At 34.0% G+C, this 25,080-nt stretch overlaps 1 protein-coding gene across 1 annotated transcript in view; it reads right to left on the reverse strand.

The window, feature by feature from the left end:
- Positions 1–916: 916 nt before the first annotated feature.
- LOC138714827 (transducin beta-like protein 2) overlaps positions 917–25,080 on the reverse strand; it is a 75,056-nt gene continuing 50,892 nt past the window's right edge. Inside the window, exons 3-7 of the mRNA XM_069847001.1 lie at positions 12,727–12,950; positions 8,408–8,594; positions 6,395–6,580; positions 4,801–4,986; positions 917–1,369 (exon numbers count right to left, since the gene is read on the reverse strand). Of these exons, the coding sequence (XP_069703102.1) occupies positions 1,149–1,369; positions 4,801–4,986; positions 6,395–6,580; positions 8,408–8,594; positions 12,727–12,950 (1,004 nt within the window). The 3' untranslated portion in view covers positions 917–1,148. The remainder of the gene's footprint in view (positions 1,370–4,800; positions 4,987–6,394; positions 6,581–8,407; positions 8,595–12,726; positions 12,951–25,080) is intronic.

Raw genomic sequence — 25,080 nt, forward strand, 5'->3', positions numbered from 1 at the left:
CTCATTTCTTAAAATACTTTGGTTCTTAGAAAATCTTATTCCAAACTGAGGTTGAAAATGACGTTATTTACGAGGTAGAAGCATATACATTTGTCGTATTAAGCAAGGTAGAAAAGCATATGTCTTATGGGGAATTAGTTGGGACCACAGAATATTTGACGTTATGGGCGAGGTGTCGCACAAAACAAGGTCGCTATAACCAAGTTCTACTGTAGTTGTCTTTCAACATGACAATATGATATACTGAAATATATTAATAAAATATAAGAGGAAGTGTTCTGGATGGTGCAAATAATCTAGTCTTGCGGGTGTTTAAATGTTGTATTTGTTGGGAAAACTTGCTAAGTGGCAAATTATCGCCTGTCAAAATATTTATACTCATTTTCCTAACACTCTACTTCTACTTTTTCTAATACTCTACTTCTAATTACTGTATATGGTTGTCAAGATGATGTGTAACTGGGCAAATTATCACCTGTCAAAATATTTATACTCATTTTCCTAACACTCTACTTCTACTTTTTCTAATACTCTACTTCTAATTACTGTATATGGTTGTCAAGATGATGTGTAACTGGGCAAATTATCACCTGTCAAAATATTTATACTCATTTTCCTAACACTCTACTTCTACTTTTTCTAATACTCTACTTCTAATTACTGTATATGGTTGTCAAGATGATGTGTAAATTGATGAAAATACGTTATTCCTAGCAAGATTTTACTGCCTCTGCAATATCATGGAAAGATCTTACCTGAAGGGCAGTGGAATGTTGTCCCATATACAAGCCTTAGCATCAGGTTTCCCTCCATAAAATTCTTCTTTACATTTACAAAGTAACAGGAAAACCTACATAAAAATAGGTCAAAGGACAATTTCGCAACAGTACCATTAACAATGAAAAAGTAAAGAAAATGATTTGTTAATTCTCTTTTATTTGTTACCTGCTGACATCAAACACCGTGGTAAAAATAACAGTGCAAATTGGAATCTGCAATATAAAAGAACACTTACTTTAAATAAAATAAGTCTTTCATTTTTTTACCATGCAGTTATTTTAATACAAAATAGAAACAATCGCTCATCATTCACCCCTCTTATTGGCAATTTATTGACATTGGCAGATGGTTTTGTACGCGTTTTTTTTTCATCTAGTTTCCCCAACGCTCTTAAGGAACATTTCTGCCTCTTGTATCTGCTGCTCCATGCGCTCCTTTTGGGCTGAGCTCAAAGGCTGGCGCATCTTTGCTTGGATCGAAGCAATAGTGGCACGATATCCTGTCACGTTATGGAACACTCGCACGTGCTTCTCACCACCTGTTAGCACATACTTTCCCAAAGAGTCGAACAACAGGCAAGAGATAGGTCCTGCAACAAATACAAAACAGTTATTTGTGCCTATTCGTATACAATCCGCTCAAGCAGCAGATTTTTAGGAGAGGCAACGAGGCCATGCAATATATTTTATCAGAATATTGTGTCATAGTATCCATTTCAGCTGAATTAAGATCATAGGCAGGTTATAGCAATTGATGGAAATTATGGCTTTTATATTAATTTTACTATTCGATAAGAGCAGGGTTGCCAGATGTCCCGATTTTCATGTAAAAGTCCTGAGTCCCGCTTCGATTCAAGGCGGGAAGCAAGAAGTCCCTCCTTTAGAAAATTAATGTCACTTGTATTAATTTTATCGTTACCTAGTAATTGTTTTGATCTAGGCCTAAATAATTAGGCTACAAGAAATTTAAATTAATTTTCTTAATTCGGTTTTCATATTGAAAAAAAAATATATATATACAGTATATATATATTGGCAAATGTAAGGTTTGTAACAGCTAAGTTGGTGGTGAATATGATATTTTTAAACATTTAAAAAGAGACATTTGTGACAAATGCATGGTAAAGAGAATGGAAAAAAGCTTGTTGAAATACTAAAGTCCAGTATATTATTTTAATGTACCGAAGTACATATGATATTTCCATGCAGATATTCTGCGTCATCATATGATGAAAGAGTAATGGAATGGAGAAAAATTCTCTCCGGCGCCGGGATTTGAACCCGGGTTTTCAGCTCTACGTTCTGATGCTTTATCCACTAAGCCACACCGGATACCCATCCCAGCGTCGGACAGAATCGTCTCAGTTTAAGTTCCAACTCTTGGGTTCCCTCTAGTGGCCGCCCTCTGCACTACGTCAGAGATATGCGTAAATCACATCGCGATTTAAGACAGCGCTTATTCCGTCGGATCCTGGCCAACTAGTCACTCATAATGAGTGCACCTCAGCACATGTGTGGACTTCAGTCTTACATTCATAGACATCTATGACGTAGTGCAGAGGGCGGCCACTAGAGGGAACCCAAGAGTTGGAACTTAAACTGAGACGATTCTGTCCGACACTGGGATGAGTATCCAGTGTGGCTTAGTGGATAAAGCATCAGCACGTAGAGCTGAAAACCCGGGTTCAAATCCCAGCGCCAGAGAGAATTTTTCTCCGTTCCATTACTCTTTCATCGTATAAAGTCCAGTAATAAACATGTAGGAAGCTCTGAAAATGTATACTGTACGGTATGTTAAATTATTGATTTGGAGCAGTAATATGCTAAGGCACAAAATTAATACGAATTCAGGTATCAGTAAATTTTATGTTATTGTTATCAATTAATAAACATTGAAATTTAAATATTTTGTCACACCTGGTGCCATATTTTTGGAATTTGTGCTTTACAATTGATAAAAAAAAAACAGCTGGGGAACTCTCTGAGATGGAAGTACTATTAAGTCATTAATTTAATAATTTGACATAATATATTATTGCCACAAGCCCTTCAGAAAGACGCCAGAGAAACGTGATGTAACTTACAGCCAGATAAATATTGTTTTGTACTTGGAAACATGTAGCTACAGTAGGTTCTTTTTATTAAAATGTCAGTTTTGAGATTCATATTAGTTTCTTCTACTATATATAAAGTGATATATATATATATATTTTTTTGTAGTCATGAAAATGTCAACTCTACCCATATTCATATCATTCTTTCTTTAAGACAAAATTTCTATCCTATATTATGATAGAAAAAGAATGTCCCTCCTTGGAAGATCTAAAATCTGGCAACCCTGGATAAGAGTAAGATGTAAGTTACGACAAGTTGACTCACATATCACTACTGCTAGGAGCTGACGAGAAGAAGAGCGGAAGGAATTCGTGACGTAATACTAGAGTCATAACATTTCTATCGCATGCATCTTAGTACTACGTATCCTGAAAATATTAGTCGCGTTTCTAATTTAACATTTTAATGAGAAAGAATTTTTTTTTTAACCATTAACAATACATTAAGTTATGAGTTATTCTCAAAGCATTTAAGTACTTACATTTAATTTTCTTAAGTTACTTTATTCAAGAATTCGACAATTTAAGAATAATTTAATCTAAAAAAATTGTGTACATTAATGTAATAATAGTATATAATCAATAAGTTTATATTGTACGAGTTTCATACCTTATTGTTTGTACAACAGAATTATAAAAGAATATTAATAAAATGAAATAAAATAAATATTAATGAATTACTGTCGACTTTATAATAGATGCAAACAATGAATACGTAATCTGTGAAAACAAAAGAGCGAAGTGTTATTAAACTAATATTATATTGTAATGATTTTCAGCAACAATAAACGCTAGGGTACTTATAATTCTGGTATACAAAAAAAAAAAAAAATTATTTAATTTAACTCAAGTGATAAGATGAAAGTTGAGCTCCATATTCGCTGTCCGACAGTGGACGGGCAAGCTCGGTGTCGTCACTTTCTTCATCTGATTGTGAGTCACTCGAGTCACTAGTATCACTTTCGGCGATGTTTCTCCCTGAATCGCCGTATTGTCCTCAGATACAACGCCAATCAATAATATGTGGACGTTCGACTAATATTTTCCTCGCATTGTAACATTTTTTCCATTTATAACCCATATTTTTCAAAACCCTTCTCAAAGAATGTACCCCCCCCATGGAAACTTTGTTTTTTCTTTCAATGCAGAGAACAGTTTTGGACATGTGGGCACCTGTTTTCTCACTAAATAAAATTCACTAATATCTCGAATTACCCTCTTATCAAAATAGTCCAAATGAACATTTCTTTCCTCTTGGCGATTTCTGTGTTTCCCTGGAGTAGAAAGGGAAGTCTCACCAGCATGAGCACCTTCTCTACGAATTCTTGTTATTGAACTGACTGAAATACCAGTGGTAATGAGATATTCGTAAATTTACTTGTTTCACTTGTGGCTAAGTTTCCCATGTCGTGCTTCCTCATCACAACCAACTATAACCCTTCAAAAAATATCTCGGGCCTCACTGTGTATTGTTTTTCCTTTTTTCCTCTGTGGTTCCATTATAAAATACTGTATATCTATGCAAAATTACCTATATGCCTACTAATATTACCATTAACTTAGTTATTTTGATGAATAAAACACGATGTTTATAAACACTGTAATGAAAATGAAACAATATTAGTAACCGCAACACATGGATTCATAACACGACTGTGCAAGAGCTAGAGCACAAGTTTTGTGAATGATTAGTACAGTTCAATGCTTAATACCACGTGCAGTGGGGATTAACAGCGATAACCGCGTCCCTCTCCTCAGCCCCGCTCTTCTTCTCGTCAGCTCCTAGCATTATACCCGTTTCAAAACAATTCTCTGTTGTACGATATTTCAATTAATTGTTGCTAACGATTTTATGCTTTCATTTTAAAGTTTATACGCTACTTAAAGCAAATGAATGACTGTTATACCTGAATAGATGTCCTCAATAATGTTGTCACATTCTCCAGTCTGGACGGAGTAGAAGGCAAGAGAATTTCCACTGGCAACAACTACCACTTCACCGTTAGGGGACATGGCTATGTGTGCAGGACTGCCAGTGTGATTATACTTCCCTGAAGATAAGAGATGCGGATCTTCCCCTTTCTCATATTCAACTGGAATGCAGAACAAAAAAGTGGACGATAAAAATGAAAATCAATTTGATAAAAAATCACAAATACGAAAGGGGGGGGGGGGCAGAATAATAAGAAGGTGCAGGGGAAAGGAGAAAATGAGGAAGCAGAAGGGAGGTAGAAGAAAATAAATGTTAAAGATATTTATTTATTTATTCTGATGGAGTTAAGGCCATCAGGTTACCAGAAACAAGAGACTACAATAATGTACAAGGGAGTACAAGGATTTTTCATTGTCAGTTATCATTCCATAGTAATGCAATCAATTACCATCCATCATGTACAGCGTCAGAAACAAAAAAAATGACCAACTCTTGAAGCTCCTTACGAACCACGATTTACATAACAATGATTTAACAATGCTTTTCAACCCAGTATTATTTCAGTAGTACAGGAAGATATTTCACAATTAACGCAAAAAGCACGAAATTAATCTGAAAATAAGATCAAATTAATGCCAAAGAGCCATTATTAAACAAACACAATACAATACGACAATCCCCATCATGACAATTTATCACAAACATTCCAATAGCTCTGGTTTTGTTTTTCATGAGAAATGAGTTGGTGGCATGGCGAAAATATGAACTACCATACCTACTTGCATAATTTGCACTCAAAGATTTTATGACATATTTTTTTTTTTCAAAATTATATTTTTCTCGCGCAATTTCTACTTCTTACATTAAAAAAAAAAAGACACCTTTTCTCTTTAAAAGGATCTTTCGTGAAGATTCTAATTATAGTAAAAATATGCATGAAAACCTCAAAAATTTTATCGAATTCTTCTACAATGAAAAATGCTGATGATTTCTCTGACAGCACAGGAGATGATCTGGGTTTGTTCTTTTATTAAAGGAGTAGAATGTAAAATAAATGTACATTTATGATCTTTATGTAACAATAATTAATAATTTTCAAAACGAATATTTTACGTACAAACTTAATTCCATAACCTAAAGTTAGTCAGAATCAGCTACCAAAATTAAAGTGACACACACCAGTAAAAAGAAAAACCGCAATACTGCTCAAAATTACTCAAAATGTGTATATATAATTATTATTTAATATTAAACATTAATTTGATTGGTTTATGAATTGTTACATGTTATTTATTACCAGTTTATTTCCAATATTTTGTACTGATCGCGAAATTTCCCCCCCTCGATTTTTTGCCTTCGAATGTTTAGAAAAGAAAAAAAAAAAAAAGACAGGGGAGAAATTATGCGATTAAATACTGTATGATTTAGTCGTATGTGAGCCAAAAGAGGTTCAGAACCCCTGCTATTGAAAATTAAGTTACTAAGAAAACAGGAATATGAAAAATATAAATCATTCCAAACATTTTTACAGAAATAATTATTAAAAAGGTATTGTGAGGGATACTTACTTTTGGTATTGAAAGCCTTCCAAGTACCATCTTTGGACACAGTTGCCATACGAGAGGAATCAGCACTAAAGCCAACACTATAAACACCCGAGGAATGTCCAGTCAGTTCGAAAGCACGAGAAACTTGTTGGAATTCACCTAATTTGGAAAATTTAACCTCCCATACTTTAACATCTGGTGCAAAACCTGTAATTTGAATGCAAAAACGAAAGTGAACAAACAATTAATTCTATTGTACGAATTTTTAGGCTTTCACAGTAAATGTGTTCAGAAGTAGATTTTTGGGTATTCCACTATGTCTTCGAATTTAACATCTCTCAACATTTCGCAATTAAATGCAGGTTCCTTTATCTGGACAAACAGTTATGATTTGAAGAGTAACCCACCCTGCTGAGCCAGTTAGGTGTGGTTTTTATTTTAGTTGGTTATTTTACGACACTTTATCAACATCTTAGGTTATTTAGCATCTGAATGAGGTGGAGGTGATAATGCCGGTAAAATGAGTCTAGGGTCCAGCACCGAAAGTTGCCCAGCATTTGCTCATATTGGGTTGAGGGAAAATCCCGAAAAAAAACCTCAGGTAACTTTCCCCGACCGGGAATCGAACCTGGGCCACTTGGTTTCATGGCAAGACGCGCTAACCATTACTCCACAGGTGTGAACAAGTGTGGTTACTCCAAACAACGATGGAAAATGTATGTAGTTCCAAATGTTGGAAATATTAAGTCCAGGACAGGGTGGTATACTCAAAAGTCTACTTCTGAACTGTAGCTATTGTACCGAGGTAATTTATACTAGCTGTCCAAAGTGTACTTCAGCTGTTAAGTATTTTTCCACTCTCATGTGCAGAAACTGGACAGTTGAACCAATGATACACGGATGATTGTTTATGTGGTCTGCACCAGCTAAAAAATTCGTATAACAGCTCTTTTCTGATGTCAACTCCAATTTCAGGTATTGAAACAAGACTTCATAGAAAAAGTCCAGTGCAGTGAGGTCTGGCGACCTTGGTGGCCATTGTCGTAACTGTTGAATGAAAAATTGCGTGAACTCGGCTCTGCATGGTTTACTGTTTGTATGGTAACACAATACAATGATTAGCACATGGAATCGCAAAATTGTTCAACAGCATTTACCTCCACAAATAGTGAACTTAGGGTATAGGTATAACTAGTTAAAATGACGTAGTTTAATCCGAACAATACTTTCCGTAAGTACTATAATTCCTTCTCAAACATCCTATAAAATATTGTGTGTGTGGATAAGCTTCAGGGCTTCTACTGCGTTGTCTTGGTGTTATTGGCTGACGTTTCGACCGCTGTGTTGTGGTCATCTTCAGAGCAGTTGTTGGATAAGGAAATAGTCTGCCACCTCGTATATATATAGTAGTCTCGATGGGGGGAGTACTTGCGGTGATAGGTCGTAGGTTCTCCTTCTGGCATCTGATTGGTCCTACGTTGTCCAATCTGGTTGAGGTCTGTATGAAGGGGAGTATTCATATTAAATACTGGCCCTCATAAGGTCCGAAAGAGTGACCTTGATACCGTGCCCGATGTCCGGATGAAGGGGGGGGGGAGGCGCCGCGTACATGTAGAGACCTGGTTTCTCATTCCTAAGTATAAGTAATAGGTTCTCCTTCTGGCATCTGCTTGGTCCTACGTGGTCCAATCCGGTTGGATTCTGTGTGAAGGGGAGTATTCATATTAAATACTGGCCCAGAAGGAGAACCTACGACCTATCACCGCAAGTACTCTCCCCATCGAGACTACTATATATATATACGAGGTGGCAGACTATTTCCTTATCCAACAACTGCTCTGAAGATGACCACAACACAGCGGTCGAAACGTCAGCCAATAACACCAAGACAATGTGGTAGAAGCCCTGAAACTTATCCACACACAATGTACACCAGCCGCAGAAGCCTACGCGAACATCCTATAAAATATGTTTATTTATGATGCAAATTTTAGTTATTTTCTAATTCTTAAATAAGTGAAGAACACAACTTACCTGAGGCCACTACGAATCGAGCACATGGTGAAATCTGAGCACATATTGTAGTCATGAGGTATGTATCAACCTTCGCCAACTGTTCTCCCTTTAAGTCCCAGACAACCAACTCGTTCTTATCAGAGCATGACATGATGTACTTTCCATTACAGGCAATGCCAAGCCCAACCACATCATCTTCATGGTGCTGCAAGAATTATCAGCATTGAAAAAAAAAAACTACTAACAATTGAGGCGCTGACATGGGAAAGGTAGTAACTGCCAAAAACAAAATTTTTCAGAGGAAGCAAAAAACAAATTTATGAACACTTTCTCACTTACATTATTACAGAAACTGCTTTAAATGAAAGGCATACACTCATGTTTGTGTTACATATGAAATTTGAAACGTCTGGCACAGATTTATCTGTGAAATCCTATTTTATAAAAATACAACATTGAAATCACTCCTTAGCCAAACTGAGAATTAACGTTATTTATACATTATGCACAAATTTTTCGGTAAAATGCATGATACTTTTCATCGAGGAAGTCTAACATAGATAACAAGTCTCTCTTTTTGGCATCAGGGACGACTGGTCTTCTTTCAAGGCGTTGCAAGCACTTCAAGTTAGTGATTGACGTTAATGACTGTCCTTTCTTAAAAATCCTGTGCTCTGTCCACATTTCAAGGTCATTAAATAACTGTCTTGTTTTTATTAGAGGAAAATCAGCTCTTGAGAGTCTAATCCAGTTGAGGGTGCTGATTTTGATAGGAGTTGTATTCAAAAACTTGTCACACTCTGCAGAAAAGTCGAAGAAATCCTCATCCTTCATCATTACTACATTATTAGGCCTTACCTCTTCTGGAACCATGGTCTTGCATTTTTTTTTCTTTTCTCTATGATGCCAAATTCCCTATCACATGGCATGTAGGAATGTTCTGAAGCCAGGAATTTCAAGTCCACTGAATCAAAATGTTTCTTGGCAATAATGTAAATCAGGACCATTAGAATCATCCGATTCTTATTCTGCCCTGCACAGTTATCAGCCCATATTTGTCTAGACACACTATGATCTTGTAAAAGGAGTTACTACCTTCTCCGTGCCAACAGCTGTGCACATACAACTTACAACATCTAGTAACTACGTTTCCAACTTCCTTTCATTACATACAGACATAATACCTTCTCTGTGCCATTGGCATGGCCATTTACTACCTTCTCAATGAAAAACCTAAAAATTCGAATTTTTGGCAGTTACGACCTTTCCCATGTCAATGCCTCAATTTATCATATTTTTCTTCTATAGTCTGATATAAAAAACTGTATACTAAGTACAACACACATTTCTGCATAAATGATACTAGAAACCAGAAAGCATACCTTGTAATATCTTGACTTTCGCATTATGGGAAGTACAAAGAGAAAAATCATATTTTCAAAGTTTTTATTTGAAATAACGCAAAGTGCCCATATACTCAAAACTGATTCACAGGAAATGGGCAAAGGAATAGTTTTAAATTACCAGCAGGCCTATATAAAATATGTCAACAATACAATTTTAAAATATCCACTGAAAAAGCCAAAGTTATGGCATTCCAAGCCTAGGACCTAGGATGTGACATCTCTTTGATCATGACAGTGATGTAATGAATAAAAGAAGCAACATTATTTCAAGGAATATGTGAAATGATAAAAATGATCAGTAACAAAGCAACAGGAAAGACATAATTAAAGTTCCATAAAACATTAGCAGTATCAGTTTTATACTACGGTTCTGAATCCTAGATGCAGAAAAACCAAGATTTAAGGTAAGATAACAGAAGCAGAAATTAAATTTTCATGTCTGTTAGGCTGTACAAGGGAAGGCAGAATTTAAGACATAAATTAGACATGACCTTGAAATATTTGCAATAAGACAAAATAGAAACCTATAGACAAAACTGGAAATATCACATAAAATGAAAAACGATATCCTAAGCAAATAATGCAATATAAACCAAAAGGAGACAGACCTAGGCAGTGAGGGCTGAAGTCAGAACAGATCTAATGACCTAATCTGTGAATCAAGATGATGATGGAAATAATGGGGAAACATTGTTTAGTGCATATATTAAAATCTGTGTATGTTGTAATCAAATACAAAAATCTTATTACATAACTACCCTAGCTCTAGTTATAACCTAATAGTGTATTACGATACAAGCACAGTCTACTATATACAGTCACGAAGCTTGAGGTGTTTTTTTGCAAATCTCGTGATAAAGCACTCCAAGCGGTTAGCAACTAGGAACAATAGACTGTCCATGGTCGACTTTGGACTGTGTCGTATTTCTATCGAGTGCTAGCTCATTGCGTATCTCACAATGATGCTTGTGAAATGTTCGTTATTGGTTGTAATGAAAATTTTAATGGCTAAAATATAATAATTGGAATAATAATATGGGACAAGGAGGAGACATTTGTAGTGCTATAAATTGTAGCAACAGTAAGAGAAAGAGGCCAGAGTTATCCTTTTTCCGATTTCCGAAAGATCAGAAAGGTTCCTGGGTTTCCACAAGAAAGCTGTGCAGAAACAAAACTCTTAATTTTGAAGTTCTTTGTGACTGTTAGAATACATTATGTCCTTAAATTTCACAATGAAATGTTTCAGTCTAACCGAAAGGACATTAGATACCAGTTAAAGTTCTGTCACTTAGGCTGTTAAATTTCAAGAGAAATAAAGGTCTACTTTTTTTTTCAGAGGATATATTTTTAATTGTAGCTATTAATTTTGTTATTATTTTTATGTGTTATTTTACTAAAGACGTAGAAAAATTAAGTTTGTTTTAATGAAATTTATTGATCACGTTTTATTTTCAATTCTGGTGGGATTATTATTGCTTAGGCCTACTTTTTTTTTTTCAAAGGATATGATTTTAATTATAGCTGTTAATTTTGTTGTTATTTTTATTTGTTGCTTTACTAGAGACGTAGAAAAAGTCTGTTACAATAAAATTTATTGATCACGTTTTATTTCCAATTCTGGTGTTATTATTGCTTAACCTCATCCCACTTTGTTAACTACGTAAGCCTACACTACAAGTACGGGTACATGTAAGTTAATCCATTAATTCAGATTTCCATTATTATTGTTGTAAAGGGAAATGCAAATTAATATTTATTGGTTTCATAGTTAATTATCGCTCTAATCTTGAATGAGTGAAGCTATTATAGTAAATTTCAGTTCGTTTTGCACAAACAAAAATTATATTAACCTATTTCTTGCAGGTATCTTCGAGTTTATGGTGGAATTTAATATACTTCATTAAAATAATGAATTAACTTTATGCATTTAATATTTCAATAATGGAAGGAAGGTGTTAATTTTTCCAAAATAACACGACAACGAAAGTGTAACATATTTTGTCATCTGCTAGGAGAGAGATCTGCGATGATGAGGCGATAGTAGTGATCCTAGTGGTGGGCAACTATCCATGTTTGCATTTTTACTACATATTGAGCTTCGTGACTGTATATAGTAGACTGTGATACAAGGTTGAGAAGTGCTTTTTAAAAATCGAAGAAAAGTTAAAAAAAAAAAAAAAAAAACCGAACAGAGCGAGTTTTTCAATTTCCAAGATTTTGTAAAGCACTTCACAAACGTGTATTGTATATTTTTTGCATTGAAAATTTTGAGCAATATTATTCCAAAGTCTTCGCAAAACTGCACTGTAATGGTAACTAAGTAACAATAAGTGCACTGTAATAGTTTTATTTCAGTATAGTTTATGTTATGAAGAAAGGTTACTCTAGCAACAAGTTTTGTGTGAGAATTATAACTTTCGAGGCCTACAACAATAGCTGTAAATACAGCAAAAAACCACGATAGTGCAAAAAATATATTTTTATCTACTGGTATTTACGTTTTATTTTCGGAAAAAAGAAAATAGTTATAACGTTGGTTTGAATGCAAGCCATCTCAACTTTATGAAACGAATTGAAGCCTTGCCCCAAATAGGGATCTACGCGCCACAATCATCGAAAACGAGTTATTAGTGGAATATGAATCTATGACATGGTATATGATATATCTATTATATGGTGATATCTGTCGGCAGTTATGGCAACTACATCAGGTTGAAATTCCAAAACCAAAGTTCGTACGCTGTGGAAGACGGATCTAGCTCCAGTTTGTTTTTCTTAAACTTCTCAAAAGAATACAACTGGAGCTTAGATCCCTATTTGAAGCAAGGTTTCAATTAATGATAGTCGAAACTCCACTGTACAGTATAATATACATATCAAAGTTTAAAATATTGACTTCTTTATCTCATTTTTATGTTTAAAAATCCTCACCTTTGGAAATGTGAGAGCCTTTGCAACACCGCTGATCCAACCGTCTGCTTTCTTAGCCACTTTGTACACTTCCACTACTTTTTCTGCAGCTTTGTGCACAATGAATGCCTTACAATCTGGACTCCACTTAACAAACTGTGCATGATCAAACTCGATGTTGATTCGCAAGGACTTATGATCTTTTTGGTTCCAGTCTTTTGTACTCCAAATAAGCACAGCTCGATCTGAAAAAGAAATGTTCACTTAATAGACTGTAGGCAAAAACGTGAAAATATCTTCATAATAAAAAAAAAAAAAGTGGGAAAACTTCAGGTATGGATTCCTCATATGTATAGAAGAAAAAATGGTTATATCAATGTGGGTCCGGAAATGCTTGGTTTCTGAGTAGGCATTGTAATTGTGGTCATAATGCACTCGAGTATGTTTGTTTGCTGGAATTATTACGAATGTGTTCTGTTTAATTTCCATAGATGAACTGTTCATGTCGATCTCCTGCCTTAATACAGATCACAGCTCATCATCTCATCAAGATCCGAAAATTCTTGGCCTCCACGCTCACCAGATCTCATTCCATTGCATTTCTTCCTATGGATAATGAAGAAACTATTTGTCAGCAGATTCTGCAAGGCTGTGTCAGATAATAAGAACTGTGCCAGGAACTTGGAATCATGTTTTCAATGTAAAGGATGGAATATATTTAGAAGACCATTATAAACTACTAAAATATATTTAAGATGAATATCGCTTTTTCAATGACGATTTTTGTAAATAAAAAATATCAGAAATTATTATAATACAGACAGTGTCAAATCCAAGTTACTGGCATTCTTACTGAGCCACGAGGTTGCAGTGTGGCACACAGTGTGTTGGGTTTCCTGGTATCTTGTTTACTTCAAGCCCAGAAAAGGACACAATATGTAGATTTATCTTGCAACATATTCCACTAAGCCAGTGGAATCTCTGCTGAAGTAATTATGGCGATTGTGAAATAATATGGATGATGATGATTATGATGATAATAATAATGCTTTATTTATTCTGACAGAGTCAAAGCCCTAAAGGTGCAGCTACAAGGTTCAGCTTTTCTTTCAATTTTATGCATGCAAATAATGCATGCAACAGTGCATGCTTTTTTCCACTAAAAATGATTAAGCATGCAGAAATTGAAAGTTACCCATCACTAGTGGGTATCTTGTACGTTATTTCATTCAATAGTAGCATGTAACGAGCAGTTGATTGATCTAGGTAACAGTGAGTAAATTGAAATTGTTTTGTTTGGTAATATTGGATTTTTTAAGTTGAACATGGCAGCAAGTATGATTAGCAATTTATGTAGTAACGACATTCAACATAGCACACCATGTAGATACAAAATGTTATTAAACGTGCATTTACAACTTACGTCTTTCAATATTCTTCCCAGATTGCATGTGTATGCGGATGGATAGCTGAACCATGTACGATAGCTTATGGCCTTCTCTTCAATTCGAGATGGTGTTCACCAAAAATTAATTTGATATGGTACTAGGTAAAATGTGTGTTATCCAGAGCAGAGTGGGTGCAATCAATATAGATTCTTTTCAAGCAATAGGTTTTACAGCAAAATGTCTACCAGTCAAGAAATTTTAGACTTGTGATCAAGAATAATTTTTGCTATCACAATGATGAACAGCTGAAGTCTGAAACATTAATTTTTACATGCATTAATAGACAAAACAATTCTCCATCTCCTTTAAAGTAGTTTTAATTTTAACCAGACTTTTGGTAAGGGCTTCTCATTAAATAAAAAAATATTTTATTTTCTTAATTGCTAATTTCCAATTTTGCCTAAATAGGGATCGATTAAAAAAAGGTCAAGGAAAAGGGGGGGGGGGGGGAAGGTTGGGCGGGCACTCTCCTTCGCCCATCCTTAGTGCCGTCATTGTCGGTAACTCTTGTGAGTAGAATCGTGAATTTTGTCCATACTTACAAATGGCTTTTAAGGAACCTACAGATTTATTGCCACCCTCACGTAAGTTTGCCATCGGTCCCTATCCTTTGCAAGATTAATCCAGTTCCGCCATCATATTCCATCTCCCTCAAATCTATTTTAATATTATCATCCCATTTATGCCTCGGCCTCCGCAAAGGTCTTTTCCCCTCAGGTCTTCCAACTAATACTCTATATGCATTTTTATATTCACCCATAAATGCTACATGGTCTGCTCACCTCAAACATTTGGATTTACTTATGTACTTATGGCTTTTAAGGAACATTCGGATTTAATGTTCCTAATTATGTTAGGTAAAGAATACAATGCATGCAGTTCTGCATTGTGTAACTTTCTCCATTCTCCTGTAACTTATCCCCAAATATTTTCCTAAGCACCTTATTCTCAAATACCTTTAACCTCTGTTCCTGTGTCAAAGTGACAGTCCAAGTTTCACAACCCTACAGAACAACCAGTGATATAACTGTTTTACAAATTCTAACTTTCAGCTTTTTTGAAAGCAGACTGGATGATAAGAGCTTCTCAACCGAATAATAACAGGCATTTCTCATATTTATTCCACGTTTAATTTCTTCTCGAGTGTCTTTTCTATTTGTTACTGATGCTCCAAGATACTTGAATTTTTTCTACCTTAAAGGATAAATTTCCAATTTTTGTATTTCGATTTTGTACTATGTAAATTTTGTCCATATCGATAGAAAATCTAATAAAGAATAATTTCTTCTCGAGTGTCTTTCCTATTTGTTACTGTTACTCCTAGGTACTTGAATTTTTCCACCTTAAAGAATAAATTTCCGATTTTTGTATTTCGATTTTGTACTATGTGAATTTTGTCCATATCTATAGAAAATCTAATAAAGAATAATTTATTCTTCTGGCATATTTCAATTCGTGTAAATTTAATTTTAAATCGCTAATTTCAAGCCACTCAATGATGCAACCAGATTGCAACGTTGTAGTCAAAGACAGAGACATGAGGTAGTTCATGTATGAAGATAGACCTGAGTTCGTTGACCCCTTACATCTGTATTTCTAGAAGAAAGAGGACTGCTGAAACTTCCAACTTAATTTTCTAATCAACCGTGCATTTAATCACAAAATGTAATATAGATTTTCTATTCATTTAAGTGTACCCTATCGTCCCTTTTTAATCTGCAGGATTATTTCACTTCAACACTGTATTTCTTTCTGTCATCCACCATGTTTCAGAGCCGTACACAAGAATATGAGCAGTCATGAATTTACAAAATTTCATTTGCCTTTGCTTCCTAATCTTTCTTCGCAGTGTTCTTCTAATTGTTTCACAAACGCTTTGCAAAATCAGGATTTTTATGGTCCTCATAAGTGCAAACAACGTCACTGTCATCATCATCTGTTCGGAATATGTATGATAAGAACTTTCTTGTGTTAAATTTTAACATACCTTGTTAACATGTTTCGACCTATTTTCGGTCATCTTCGGAATGCAGATGACCGAAAATAGGTCGAAACATGTTAACAAGGTACGTTAAAATTTAACACAAGAAAGTTCTTATCATACATATTCCGAAGTGATACAGTGTTAAAAGTTGTGTAATCAAGATGCATACATCATCTGTTACTGTGTTGTTTTATTTCTCAGGCACCCCAAATTATCATTTACGCAATTGGTGGTGTGCTATACATTCAACTGATAATAAATGTATAAAAACAGTAAGCCTATAATCTTAATTTACTTGGCAATAAATACCTCAGATTACTTTGCATATTCCTATTCGCAATTCCCTGGTTAAGTAATTCCTTAGCCTAAGTACCTCTCCAAAAATCTTACAATAAATTATTTACAGTACCTACTAATATTTTTGGAGAATAGATCAAGTTCCATAACCATACAGTATGTTACTCTGCAGATGTTTTATACATGTACAGCTGTCGAAAAAAAAAGTGACTGCATTCATGAACAGCGAATATATTCTAAGTCCACTTCAGATTGCAGTGATGTTAGACAATGCACATGCTTATAGAATCGCACTTGAAGCAGTTTCAGAACTATTATGTTTAAGCAGGATATCTGCGTCTCGTAGAGCAGCAGCAGAGTGCTAGCTTAGTGATTCGAAGGTTGTGAGTTCCAACCTTATTCCCAAGTTATCATATTTTATATTCTGTTATCGTTCTTTAGCGATATAAATAATATTCAAGTTAACATTTATACTCTGTTATCATTCTTTAGTGATATAAATAATATATATGGTATCATTTATATTGTTATCATTCTTCATTGATATAAATAATACAAATTTAATGTTACATTTGGAACAATACAGCTGCATAATACTAGTGTTAGTTTTTTATTCTTATATTATTACATTATACTATCCTGTAACACAATAAAATGGAAAGGAGTGACGAGGATTTGAACCTGAGATGTTGACATCTAAATTCCGACATTCTTCTGACTGACCTATGGGGGCACAAGTAAAGAAGCATAGCAGAAAAATTGGCCTGAGTCCCCTCCAAAACATCCTGATCTGTGGAACTCGTCCAGGATGCCTTGGATGCTGTAGCTGAGAACAGTCACTATTTCAAAAGACTAGTCAATTTCATGCCTACTCGACTGCAAGATATGATTGAGATGGAAGGAAGATGGTCTAAATATTGAATCATGGCTTTTTGTTTTGTTTTTGAACTTTTAAGTCTTTGAATTTCCTAAGACAGACACCAGTAAGTTTGTTTTGTTTATGCCATGAAAGATATTTTTGTTGAGAATAAAATCTTTCTTTATTTCCATTTGCAGCCATAATGTCATAATAAATAATTATGAAGTCATGGCATAATACATTCACGAATTTGATGTTAATTACTAAAACAGTCATAAAAGGGACAGGAACAATATTTTCTTTCTCTCTCTCTCTTAAAAATAGAAAACATAAAAAGCATTAGGCTGTGTTCGAATGCACGACCTCATGAATACCACTACGCTACAACAGTAACATGTAGAACACTTCAATTATAACTGTAGATATCAGACTACGTGGTCCAACAACATGTAACACCACCTGTCTCCGAATTATAGCGAAGATACCCAAGAGAACTTAACTTCTAGAGAGCGGTCACTTTTTCTTTTGACAGCTGTACAAACATTTTTAACTACTTTGAGTTAATGTGAAATCAAGGGAGTTCGAAAGGTTAATTATTTTGTGACAACTAAACTACAAGGATTACACCATTCATTCCACAAATAATAAAAGCTATACAATCATTCTTTAAATATTTTTTATTATGGAGCATCTATAAAACTACAAAATTTTCTTGCCCAATATCGAAGTACAATTTATTTTGACATAAGAATAAGACTACTGAAACAAACATTCTGTGGATCTACAAAATATTTCAATCCATTTTCTAACAGAGATCAATAAACATTGCATCTTTAACGAGAATGCAAAGCAAAACTAACCTACAAAGTTTAATGTTTAGCTATGTTTGAATTTTATCATACAGTATCTATAGGTCTGTTTCTGCAGTGGGTTTGTGATGGTTTGACAATTGTTCCAACCTCAACTATTGTGCACGAATGCTAATGTAACGTAAAATAAATTACTAATCTCATATATTGGAGATATAATTAAATTTCACAGTATATTTTAATAATCAAATGTAGATGAGCATGTAAACATAAAATGTTATTGCAAAAAGTATGTGTGTGCCAGTCTAGTGGATAAAAGTAAAGCACAATTATCTTAATGTGCATGCGCCATTGTGGTTCGAGATTGGTTTGCACTTGATCCGTAAATTTTTCTGACCGACAGGAAATAATTTGGTGACGGTTTGATTGCTGCCAGAACGCTTGACTTTAATCAGCAAGTAGTGAGAGTTTGAAGTTATCGCTGCACGAACAGTAAAGTCGATGTGCGCATGCTCATGACAGGTGGAAACACTGAAAAATGCTACAGAAACAAACCTTATAAAAAACAAAGCTGTTATTTGATTGGTATTACACGATTCAAGTTACATAGTGTTTTCTATAAGCTGTCACTTTGCAGATCTAAGCTTATTTGTTTCGGATTATTTCATACAATATACATGACAAAGAATTAATGTTACTAAAATTATATGAATTAAACATGATTAAGGTACCAAACTCTAGCTGGAATGGCAATCTGATGCAGATGACGTCACAAAAGTGTCTGTATCTTCCAAATAAAGATTATATTAATCTTTATCATCATATAGGTAATGTACTAAGTTTGCTAATTACTAATAAATATTCGAGCAAGAGGATGCAAAGTGAAATTTTTTATGATAATTCAGACAGAGTGAAAGTATTATTTAAATTTGACACAGAAATGAACGAAAGTTATGCATTTGGCAAAGTTACCCTGATTGTGGTAGCACAATTTAAGATGCTTCAAGAAGCAGATATCTTTTTCTACAATTTACCATAACTAATTTTATTTTTATATGCATTCTTAGTTTTATAAATAATAATAATAATAATAATAATAATAATAATAATAATACTAATTATTATTATTATTATTATTATTATTATTATTATTATTATTAAATATTAGACTAAGGCGATGCGAAGTGAAATCTTTGATAAATCAAATGATGTGGAAGTATTATTTAAACCTAAACATAAACGAATGAATGTTTCACATTCGGTGAAGTTACACTGAACATGATAGGCATGATGCAGAAAATAGAAAAGAGTAGTGTACGCCTTATTACTACATACCACTTACAAAATTATCGTTTTTTTTTCTGGTGATGGATAATCCAAATAATGGTTAATCAAGACACAGATAATCGAGGTTCCACTGTAATTTTAGTTTTTTGCAGATGGAAATCAATGATATTGTGAAAGTGATTATTATTATTAAGGTTTGTGTTGGCACAATATTCATCAAACAGCTAATGCATTAGCTTTCCATGCTTGAGGGCGTGGGTTCAAATTCTGAACAGTTCTGAAGGAATTTCTGGGAACTGAAGGTGGTCTGAAGCAGTATTTTTGGAGAGTACAGTAGAATCTCGATTATCCGTCACCCTATTAACCGATTGATGGATTAATCGTCTTTCACTTTTCTTTTTGCAGAAATATAGAAGTACTATACATTGTATCAGCACGTTATTTTTTTCTAGAGTGTTATTACAAGCCTTTTTCCATACACAGTATGATCTACTGTTCAAATTGTCGTACTGTATAACTTCTATATGAAATGTTTTCTACGGGTGACAAGAGGAATCTCATTGTGCTAAGGAAGAAAAAAAAAAAAAATGTAAATATTTGAGTGGTTTGGGGAAGGAAAAACCGTAGCTCATCTCGCACCAGAATACGAAATTTGAGTGTATAAAGTATGTAAATCTACAACACGAGACCTCCACTACTCATATCTTTCCACAGACAGCCATTACAAGGAGTTTCCTTGGTCCTTAAAAACTCGTCGTTGATAACCAGACTTAAATTAATGAACTTCTGATCCACTACCTAGCGTGTTAAATACAAGACTAATGGAGGAAATTACGAAAGTGTAAATATTATTCACTAAATTTACGAAAATATTTTATGGTACGGATTATCCGATTTTTTCAGTTAACCATTCAGTCCACCACCTTCATTGCCACAGATAATACAGGTTCTACTGTACTCATTTCTACTCTCATGATTCCAACTTTTTTCTCATATTTCATATTATCCATATCACCAGTGCAATAGTAACAGCAAACTGCTATACTGTACAATTTTCTCTAACAGACCAACTTCATAGGGTCCTGACACTGAATACAGTATGTATGGTACGAAATTACTACGTAACTCTCTGGAGTTGATGACTTCCAAATATAATAATAATAATGATTTATTTTAGCTGGCAGAGTTAAGGCCGTAAGGCCTTCTCTTCCACTCAACCAGCAAAAAGTGTATATACATATGCATGAACTTACAAAGAATTCAACATTTTGATTTAGATGAGAGTTACATGTATACAAGAGTTATTTACGAATTAAACAACAAAATACTATGAACTATTAATTAAACACTGAATTAAACTGTGTAGCAGAATTAAACTAAAATACGTAGAATGTTAATATATTTCAAATGATATTAGACAATAGAAAGAGATTATTATGAGACAATTTTGAAAATGCAGCACAATCAGGATGATGTCTAAAGAAAAAAGCAACAGTGTAGTCAGTAATATTTTAAATCAGTATGATTGGAGTGAAATGCTAATAAGGTTATCTTTTAAGCTGTTCTTAAAGGTGTTTGTTGTCTTGCAGCCCCTAATACTTTGTGACAAGGAATTCCATTGACGCGAGGTGGATATTGTAAAAGATGAGGAATAACAAGATGTTCTATGAAGAGGTATATTTAGCGTGCCACAGATAAGTGATCTGGTATTTACGTCGTGGTTAGAGTATAGATAAGAGAAACGAGACGAAACGTAATTTGGTGTTGAGGTGTGCAGAATTCGAAAGAGTACGAGTACGAGTATATGAGTGTGGCATCACACAAGAAAACAATCAAGGGATGTATACCAGGGACTGACAAATTCGTCAAAATTTCCAATGTATGTCAAATGCTTTGCATAAATTTTCATTCCAACTACAGTTTAATAGTAATAAAAACCTGTTGGTACTCTTTACTGAAAAAAATCACAGTAAACCACATAAATTAACGTCATACATTTGAAATGCTGTGCACATGAAACCAATTAAACGCATGTGTCATTAAGTGCAATCTGTAACATATTTCTTTTATATGTGCACCACATACGAGAATCAGCAGTACCTATTATTCAATCCTACGTATTTGCAGTTTTAAGAACATTACAGTCTAGAGAAGTTAACTAGTAATTTCTAAAATCCTGGATTAAAAAAAGCAAGGAACTTAGGTTTACACACAATGAAACCTATCGAAGTTAAGTTACGACCACTGACAAGTCCATTATTAGTAAATGTGCACTCCGCAATTAGCGAGAGAAAATTAAATTAAAAGCATAATGCATTTCCTATAATATTTTATTTCAAAATATCGACCAGATTGCCATTAACTATTTAATCTGTTCTAATCATGGGTCGTCTGATCTTTTTAACAAAGTGCACAGCACATATAACCACTCTTTGGCTTACAGATGCCACTAAACGAACAATCATATTATACCTCCTCTTATGAAATATAACATTAATTTTTAATTAGCACAATTGTTTTAACAATCGTACCTGTGCACCTCGCTAAGCCTCTCATAAGCTTAAATAATCTTCGTTCAAGAGCTTAGATGAATTATCACTACTATAACCGCAGTTACGGGGCAACTATTCAGGCGCTGTCACATTACTCCTTTACGTCGTTAAATATATAAATATATACAAGGCTTCAGGCTTTCTTATATGCATATTACTTTTCTCAACATGGAAAACAATACATGTAATTTCCCTGTTCATACAGAGGCAGCTCTAAACCTTGCAAAGCTTTCAGTACAGTACAATATGGCCAGTGGCGGTGCGTCAATAAGAGCACAAGAGCATGTGAACACCTTGTTTCTATTAATGCACGACTAGTTTTATTATTTAATACCGTATTGGCGTAGTGGGGATGTATAATATCAGGATCGAGTATTTTAAACTTCCCGCATCTTGCATAAACGTCTTATGTAAACATGGCAACATCCGTTCACGTACAAGCCGTGCTCTTTTCAAGAAGGTTACAGAAATTTCATGCATGCGCGGGAGAAAATTGTCTTTCGCTGGCCGCTTATGACTCGTCAAGAGCACAAAGCATTGAGTGAACAGTGAATCTATCCCACAGATGTCAGATGCATCGATGCCTATCGTTTACATGCTATATCTCGAGGAGAAAATTTAATAAGTCTGTATTTTAGCCTGCAGGTGTCAGCATCTCACTGTCGGAATGTTTACTTTATGTGGATGTGTGTACAGTGCTGCTACGAGAGTGTAGTTTGTGAATTACTATACTTCAGTGTCGGCATATAGCATAGTTTGGCTTTCAAACACGTGCTGGCTGAATGTGATAGTGGTATGAATTTAAATATCTGTATGGTGGTGTATATTATTTAAGAATAATATTTATTGGCATGTATTTATAGTAATCAATCTATGCGAATGGGATTACAGTACTGGTATAGGCAATAGTGTATCAGTGTGTTGTGAATCAAAATACAGTTTATTACTGAACACACGCTTTTGTAAATTGTTTTATGTATTAATTTTTAACAAACGTAAACAATGAACTTTGTTCAAGTAATTTTGAAGAGTAAAGAACTGGGTAAACTGGCTTTCCAGGAAAAATTGGAAATAAAAAGACTAGGTTTCATTATTATTATTATTATTATTATTATTATTATTATTATTATATGTTGTTTTATATTTATATACGTTTTTTCGACAGTGAAATATTGGAATCATGACATTTCATATTAGGCTAAAAACGTATGATTTCAAATTCTCTTCAATTTTGGAACACAAAATTGTGAACACACATAATATTTTATCACGAGTCGCCACTGATTATGGCCATTAATAATAAAAAAATATTTAATATCTAAAATATAATGTAACGAAGCATTTACTGGACAGATAGTACAGTTATACAGGATGAAAGAGGTATAACTGCATTAATTTTAAGAACACAATCTTTAGGTTGTAAGTAACCAAAAAGTCAAATATCATTTCGGTATTTGAATAATGGTTTAGTCGAAAAAAAAAAAGTGTCTGAAGTTTGAATCCCATTTATGCTAAAACTATTGGGTACTGAAACGTATGAGTGGTAAGATAACAATGCGAAAAACAAGTCGAAAAAAATATTCATTTGTTATTTGCGTTGATACCTTATCACTCATATGTCTCAATGCCCAATAGTTTTATCATAAATGGGAGTCAAACTTCAGGCACAGATGATTTTTTTTCGGCTAAACCATTATTCAAATATCAAAATGACATTTGACTTTTTGGTTACTTGCAACCTAAAGATTCTGTTCTTAAAATTAATGTAGTTATACCCCTTTCACCCTGTATAATTTTATTCAGTGTTCGAAATGGAAATGGAAATTTAGAAGCTCCAATATATCATTAAATGCACAGCCAATTTGTAAATAAATAAAAAAAAAAAAAAAAAAAAAAAAAAGAAAAGAATGAAAGAAAGGAAAAAGACCGTAATATATAGCTGGCTGAGATCAAACAATTTAAATATCTGGGTCATAATACCAAAGGATGGAATATCAGTAGCTGATATTAACTACTGTATAAATGTATCTGGGACATGCAGTAGCATTAAGCTTAAGACGTAATACTGCAAAGCTGGAAGTTAGCAGGTTCGATGATGATTATTATTATTATTATTATTATTATTATCAATGGAGTCATGAATTTTTTCCATTGTTCTAATCCTTCCAGCCGCACTACGACCCTAGGGTTTATCCAGCCTCTAACAGAAATAAGTAAAAGGGTGATTTCTTTGGGACACAGGCAGCAGGCATAATCATTCTCAGATTTTGTACGCAGTTTCTGTAGTTGCTAGCAAAAATGCAATAATTCAAAATCACGCTTCGTTAAGACATGAAATGCGGTATAAAAAAATCACTGAAATTAAAAAATATATTTGGCAATAAAGTACCTTACTTCAAACCGACAATTTCACATAACTGTACACAAAAATATAATTTAGAAGTGCCGGTACGCTTCTACTAGCACAGGACTTTAGGCACCCATCCTGCTTGCCTTAAGATAGAACTGCCTCTATATTTACACAATAAAAATTATGCAAGTGTGCACAGTATGTTAAGTTTATTACAAACATTCTCAGCTCATGTGCAAATTCAAAATTTAATAACTAGTTCAATGACTTTGTAAAAAGTTTGTTTGTATACGAATATAAATTGATATAATCTAAAAGTAGCAAAGATTAAAACACCTAATTTTTATCATTATCTACCAAAAGTATGAAAAAAAGATATTCAGAAAGTTGCTATATTCTGATTTCAGTTTCGTCACAGCATAGAATGTGCTTTGAGCAAAATTCTTGTTCTTAATTCTAAATAACGTAGCCTATCTATTACCTGTGACAGGCTTCAACATCCAAAATGTCAACAACTCTATTTTGCATGTTACCGATTTAAAGGAATATAGTCAATGGTGTCTTGTCAGAGGAAAAGATTTAGTCTATACTGGCATCAAGCAAAAAGGAGAAAGAGTAGTCCTTTATTTCGGGTTGTTATAACTGGCTAAGTCCAATTAACTTGTCCCGAGTTCTCTACATTATTCCAGCAATGGATAAAATACGTATTCCATTCACTTGAAAGCCCAAAAATACATTAGTGACAAAATCAAAGGACTGTGCGCATGCACGCGCACACAGTTTTTCCCT

This window comes from Periplaneta americana, chromosome 15 (genome assembly GCF_040183065.1).
Source record: "Periplaneta americana isolate PAMFEO1 chromosome 15, P.americana_PAMFEO1_priV1, whole genome shotgun sequence".
In the NCBI taxonomy this organism is placed as follows: domain Eukaryota; kingdom Metazoa; phylum Arthropoda; class Insecta; order Blattodea; family Blattidae; genus Periplaneta; species Periplaneta americana.